General features: G+C 40.4%; 1 protein-coding gene across 1 annotated transcript in view; it reads right to left on the bottom strand.

Moving 5' to 3' along the window:
* Positions 1-5,080: 5,080 nt before the first annotated feature.
* The window catches only part of IL20RA (interleukin 20 receptor, alpha), an 8,695-nt gene continuing 6,926 nt past the window's right edge, over positions 5,081-6,849 (bottom strand). The window contains exon 6 of the mRNA XM_010135932.1: positions 5,081-6,004. Within this exon, the coding sequence (XP_010134234.1) occupies positions 5,081-6,004 (924 nt within the window). The remainder of the gene's footprint in view (positions 6,005-6,849) is intronic.

Raw genomic sequence — 6,849 nt, 5'->3', positions numbered from 1 at the left:
TCAGCATATTCCAGGCAAGAAATGTCACCCATCTGCCAGCATTATTGTTGAAGAAAGAAACGCTTGTCTAAAAGACCTACAGGCATTGGAGAATTTTCCCAGTAAATAGTCCATTGTCCTTGTTGTAAAATGTTCAAACCATGCTGCCATTCTATTTTCAGTTTTGTTTGCTTCACATTCCAGCCATTTCATCTTGTTAAGCCTGTATTTGCAGGTTAGACCTTATGGAAGTAATCTGATAAACTTTGATAGATTTTGCCTGTCCCAAATTCAGGACCTCATTCCTCTTTAGGGAAGTGCTAAGGTATAAGCTTAACTTAAAATTTAATTTGAAATCAGTAGAAGTTGAGTACTTTTCTGTGCAGTCATTTATTAATAATGTAACTTGAAGTATTTCCTCACTCAGGATGTTTTCATATTCTGCATTTTCTAGACCTTGAGAATGTTTTTCAGAGCTCTTGCTGGCCCTACCTCAATATCCATCAGAAAATCTGTGGTCTCAGATAAACTATGTTAGCTACTGTTTCCAGAGCCCACTTCTTCCAACTGCTGCACTACATGTATGCTGCAAATTTCTGGAACATCACAGATGCTAATGCATTGCAGGCATCTTAAAAATGCAACTGTTTACCCTCCACCCACAGCAGGATGCTCCAAGAGCTTTTTCTGATCCCACTTTTGCTGACAACATCCTCATCTCAGCCTTGTCCAGACACCCATGCTCCTTTGGTGGTGCTCTGGTAAGGCAATGAGTGTACCCTGGGGAGACCAGGCAATCCAGCTGGTTGCAGTTCAGTTTTCCTTCTAACAGCTGGCTCCTTTCCCCGTGCTTCACGTTACAGGTTGTCCCGTGTCATGTGCCAGGCAGTCATCACCTGGCTAACCACACACGGGGCAGGTACTCCGGCTGCAGTCATTACTGTGCCAGGTGCACAGCTCATTCTGCATTTGTGCCTGCTATACTTGGACTTCGCCATCTGCTTGTGGCGACTGTGCAGTAGTTTTTCCAGGGTTGCAGTAAGTCAGATCACAAGGTATTCTGCACTCAGCTGCCTGTTTCAGCCTCTCCTTCAAGAACCCCGTCACTCTCTCTAAACTGTAGGCAGCAAAACCACACGTACAAATTCTAGTTCCTTTTCCAAAACTGTGTGCCCACACCTAGCTATCAGTTTCATCACCATCAGATCTCATTGATAGCTAGGCTTCCTGTTTTTCAAGCTTGAAAGAGCATTGCTTTAGCCTTGTATAGTAGCATTTGTCTTTTATCTTCATGACTGATTTTGTAAACTGGATGTAGTTTTTCCAGTGGCGGTCACCTCAGCCCTGCAGACACAGGTGAAATTCTATTTTCATTGCCGCTGTAGACAAGAAATACACATCCTTTTGTGCTCAACATACCACTACTTAGTTCTATTAATCTGCCACATCATTTTCAAAATAATTGATTTTCAAGTAGCCTTATGGTTGAGTATAGTCTTTGCTTCTAGCTACATGACCTTGCTTTTGGCTGCATTAAATCTATTAAATGTGGCTAACCAAAGCTTAGTAAAGTGTAATTAAAACTAGGAATGTCAGCTCTCTTAGTGCTTCCGTGTAATTAACAGTTGCCTCTTGTTTGGAATCTTGTAGATAGAAGTACAATTTTACATGAAAATATTTTGCTCGTTGCTGACTGTTTGGCTTTCTGAAGGTACCATGTCTGATCAGTTTAATTAGTTTAGTACAATAAGAAGATTTTAAGAAAAAATATGAGTAACTTTAGGAATATTAAAAAAGCCATTTAACAATTTACTGGTGTTACAGTGATAGAAACTGGCACCATTTTTTCTGCCTCATCAATTTCAGAACTTGACTAGCTAGCCCGAAAAATTCCTTTGTATACAAAAGAAAGTTCTGAGCTTCATTTACTTTTTTCCCCCCCCAGGTTTTTTTTGCTGTGATTATCCTAAGAACACTTTGAAAGTGTATCTTTTAAATATGAAGATGGACTGTTTGTATAACCTAGTATCGGTTCAGAATTTCATGCAAATTCAGATCAAAAGGAAGCAACACTGAAAGTGCTGCAAACTCCTATTACTGGTCCAGAAATTTAACTACTATTTTGAAGCATAAATTTATCATGACAATGCATCTGTGGTTGGAAGAATCTCAGTATCTCATGTCCTGATCACAAGTAATGTTAACTAGGAAGGTGATGCCTTTTCAAGTGCAAGAGAGGAAATAATAAGTTAAAAAAAAAAAAGATAAGATGCAGAGAAAGGAGATGACATGACAATGGAATGAAGTGATATTCTATGATTTAATGACCATGCTTTTAAATCTTAATCAGCACTGAATAGTGGTGGTGAATGGAGTTCAGTCCAGTTGGTGGCCAGTCATAAGTGGGGTCCCCAGGACTCAGTGTTGGGGCCAATTCTGTTTAATGTATCAATGTATGAGGGGACCGAGTGCACCCTCAGTTAGTTTGCAGATGACACCAGGTTAGGCGGGAGTGTGGATCTGCTTGAGGGTAAGGAGGCTCTACAGAGGGATCTGGATAGACTGGATAGATGGGCTGAGGCCACTGGTATGAGGTTCAACGAGGTCAAGTGCCAGGTCCTGCAAAGGTTGTTGTTGGGTCACAGCAACCCCCTGCAATGCTAAAGGCTTGGGGAAGAATGGCTGGAAAGCTGCCCAGCAGAAAAGGACCTGGAGGTGTTGATCAACAGCGGCTGAACATGAGCCAGCAGTGTGCCCAGGTGGCCAAGAAGGCCAATGGCATCCTGGCTTGTATCAGCAATAGTGTGGCCAGCAGGGCCGGGACAGTGATTGTCCCCCTGTACTCGGCACTGGTGAGGCCACACCTTGAATACTGTGTCCAGTTTTGGGCCCCTCACTCCAAGAAGGGCATTGAGGCCTGAAGTTGTGCCAGAGGAGGTTTAGATGGGACATTGTGAAAAATTTCTTCACTGAAAGGCTTGTCAAGCACTGGAACTGGCTTCCCAGGGAAGTGGTAAAGTCACCATCCCTGGAGATATTTAAAAGACATGTAGAGAGACATGATTTAGTGGTGACCTGACAGTACAGGGTTCATGGATGGACTTGATCATCTTAAAGGTCTCTTCCAACCAAAACGATTCTGTGACTTGATTACAGTATGTTAAATGTCCTTACATGTAGTAACAGTTGGTGCCAGGCTTGTTTATCTAACAAAAAAAAAGAAGCAGTAGACACTAGCAGCTCGCAAGTAAGGCCAGGAGAAATACAAACCAAAAAAAAAGAGATAGTCTCCTCCTCAAGGAGGGTTGGTTGAGAGCTGCACGGAACTATTTAGGGAGCTGGAGCATCCTCATCCTTCCATATGGAGGATATACACTACATACAAGTGACTGGTCTTTCAGCAGCAGTAACTGGATAAAATTCAATGGACTACAGAACAAAGTAAACATTTATTTCCTGCCTACGAGTTAGAGCCCCCGCACTGCAAAAGACAACTGGGAGATTATGCACAAAGAAGTTAGTTAAGAAACCTTTAGGAAATATTGAGAAAATTTTTGGATGACTTAAACAAGACTAGTAGAGATTTTGACCTTTTCACATTTCCAATGATTTTCTTTTTTCCCACTGTGCTATAACCCTCCCCTGTGAACCTCCCAATGCACAAAGGTGTTGATGTAAGTATGTAGATATTACATTGCTACATGATCTATATCTTATTACAAAAGCAGTTGAGGACATTTTTTACATCAGGTAAGGAGTCATCAGCATGAAATACTTTACTGTCATTTCTGAAATGACTACAACTGAAATATTTCCGAGGTTGAATAGTTACAGAAAATGCCAAGGTCACACAACAAAAACATTACCTGAGGGAAAAGACAGTGGTAAATGTCCTCCTTCAAAAATATGCCTAACCATGTACCTAGTTTGGAGGGTACAAGTTTTAAATACAATAGAACACCTTTATTTCTCTCTTTTTTTCCCTTTTGCTTCAAAACCAAACAAATCATTAATGGGATCTTTTTTGGTGTTAAAAAAAAAAAGTCCATTAAGTAGAAAAGTAACAGATAGGCTTTGAAAAGTATCACTTGCCCTAGTAAGTAATTTCTGTAATATCCTGTAGCTTACTATCCTAAATAAGTATTGCATGACAGGGAGAAAAAGTGAATTTGTATCAGAAGTCTTGGTCAGGACATCAAATAGGAAAAGAAAGCCCACAGCTACATTTTCTAGGTCTACCATGGCAACTGAGAAGTGTCTGAAGAAGCAGCGGTGTGTCTGGGGCAGACTCCTCCAGCTGAGCTAGCCACTGAGTGCCCTGCAGCATGAGTCGTACAGCTGCTGTACGTGAGTGTCTAAGGCTGGGGGGAGATGTGGTCCATCCAGTAAGATTACAGGTGTTTCACTGCATCCCTTTCTGCCACATTTTCCCCCAGTTTAAAATACGACTAATGCTTATTTTCTTCTCTCTCACATCTGTTGAGCTTGTAGACACAGCTGCTAAAAGAATTGCTGGTGGCACATTTGTGCAGCACAGTATGGAAGGGATCCCACACCTCAGATGAGACTTCAAAGAGAAATAATTAAGAACTTAGTTAAGTAGAAGAATATTTATAAAACAGAAGCAAAATATATGCTGGAATGCCCTTAAATTCCACAAAAGTTGGCTCAAAGCATTACAAGTAGCAGGAGTGAGACTTAGAAAAGACTTATTGTGATAAGACACATGAAATAGTCCAGCAAAATGTAATATTGTTGCTTTTTATTTGCTAAAAATAACTGCTTTCATATGCTGATAATTTGTTCTGACATTAATTTCAATGTGAAAATCCTAAGAGCATCCTGCATAAAAATATATATTTTTTTACAAAAGATAATACCATAACCATCATATTTTACCTGAGAGGTTTATGACGGAAGTCAAAATCACTTATATCATGTCTGGAAACTGTTATAAATAAAGTATCACAAATAAGTTGTTCAATTGGGATGATTCTGAAAACTTCATTGCATTAAGACGCGTTTGCTCCACTGAATCAATCACTCTCTTTGGCAAAGTAAACAAGATTTTTCATTTTAGAATATTTTAGAAAATTATTATTCAGTCTTCAGTTTCTACGTGCAGTCCCCATTGTTCCTTAAATTGCAGGAGGTACATTTCTTGGTCCTCCAATGATTCATCCGATACCTCTTTCTCATAGAGTCTGGACAAAAATCCCTCTTTGTCAGGATCATCACACTTGAATACTCCTTCACACACCTTATTTTCAGTACCAGACAAGGTAGGAATATACAGTCTACCTGTGTGAGGATCCCAGTCTACTAATATGGTCTGTTCACCCTCTTTCTCTGTGAGGCTCTGGGCTATTTTTTCCAGCTGAGGATAGGACAGCTTCCCAATTTTTTCAGTAGCCAAGTCCACTAAGTTGATACGGGTCTCAGCTGGCAATTCATCTGCTGTGTTGACTATCTTCAAATTAAGTTCCTCCATTTTCTGTCCCAAACAAGGGACTGCTGCCCGCACCTCTAGTTGGGGGCAATAAGGCTGTCCTGTGTTCTTACTAACCAAGCTCCCCAAAGCAACCTGTGGCTCATCTAGTAGTCCTCTGGGGGCAGAAGACTTTTCTTCTAGTTTCTGAATGGGACTGAAGTCTTCAGCCCTTACATCATGTTCATACTCTACAGTCCCTGCAATTTCCTGTCTCCAAGTATTCTTTGTTCCAGGCTGGCCATAAGATGGACAGTTCCCACTTTGGTCCCTGTCCACTAAAATATCCTCTTTATGTGAAATCTCTTCATGTGAAATTTCAAGCAAGTGTTTTGTTCCCGACACTTCTTTTGAAGGCAAATCCTTTCCTTTGGTGCCATTGTAAACAGTGTAATAACAGGGACTTTTCCTTTCTGACAGATGAATGGACTCCTGAGATGTCTTGTTCTCATCTACATTAATAGTGATAAGGTTGACCACTATTTTTTCACGTGGTATGAATACCATTTCCTTGCATTTGTCAGTGTATTGCCATACCTGGAAAGCAAAAAATATTTTTGAGTGACTTTTAAGAAAAATACCATCTTGCTGCTTCTTACACTGCCATATATTTTTAAAATATACTAGACCTTAGAGGAGGTTATTTCAATTTAGGGAAGAAGGACGTTCATCATATAAACCTCCAGGAGTGTTAATATGCTCCGCTTTTTTTAGTCTACCCAAAGTAAAACCACATTACAACCAGGTCTAATATCCCTTTTGTCCTCTTCCCAATGTCAAAATAATGGTTAGAACAATTCTGAAAATTCTGGTTTTGTTTCCACCCGAGTAAACTCAAGTGACTTTGAAGAAAACATGAGAATTGTCCTTGGGTCACAGGTTACAGAATTTATTTCACTCTTTTTAATCAGTGAAGAGGATGCACAGTCAAAACTGAATCCCACAAGCAGAGCGTCAGGTATCACGTTAAGGTGTAGCTTACAGAGAATGAAATAGTTTCCTTTCACAGAGGAAGCTATACATCAGGCTGAAGTGCAGTGTATGAAGCCTGCATTCTGCCGTCTGTCACAGGTGGCTTTTATGACTCTGTGATAAATCATTTAGTTGAACAATAGGGATCTTTCTGAAATGAGTAATATTTCTAACAGGTATAAATACTGTATGAGCAGTCACTAAAGGGAAGCGCAATAACAGCAACCAGAAGCTGCATTTGAGTGCTTTTAAGCTTGAATGGAAGACTAAGACCGCTAATTGGTATATTAGGTAGTCTGAAAGCCTCCCCACACCAAACTGCTTATTCCACCTCCCTCTGACCATACAGGTACCCATGTGGAATAGTCTGTAGGTCGGGCAAGCCACAGAGCATCCTTAAATACCAGGTC

The sequence above is a fragment of the Buceros rhinoceros genome, unplaced genomic scaffold, assembly GCF_000710305.1.
Source record: "Buceros rhinoceros silvestris isolate BGI_N320 unplaced genomic scaffold, ASM71030v1 scaffold12545, whole genome shotgun sequence".
Taxonomy (NCBI): domain Eukaryota; kingdom Metazoa; phylum Chordata; class Aves; order Bucerotiformes; family Bucerotidae; genus Buceros; species Buceros rhinoceros.
Note: the sequence above shows the minus strand (reverse complement) of the source record. Positions and strands in the feature narration are given on the sequence as shown.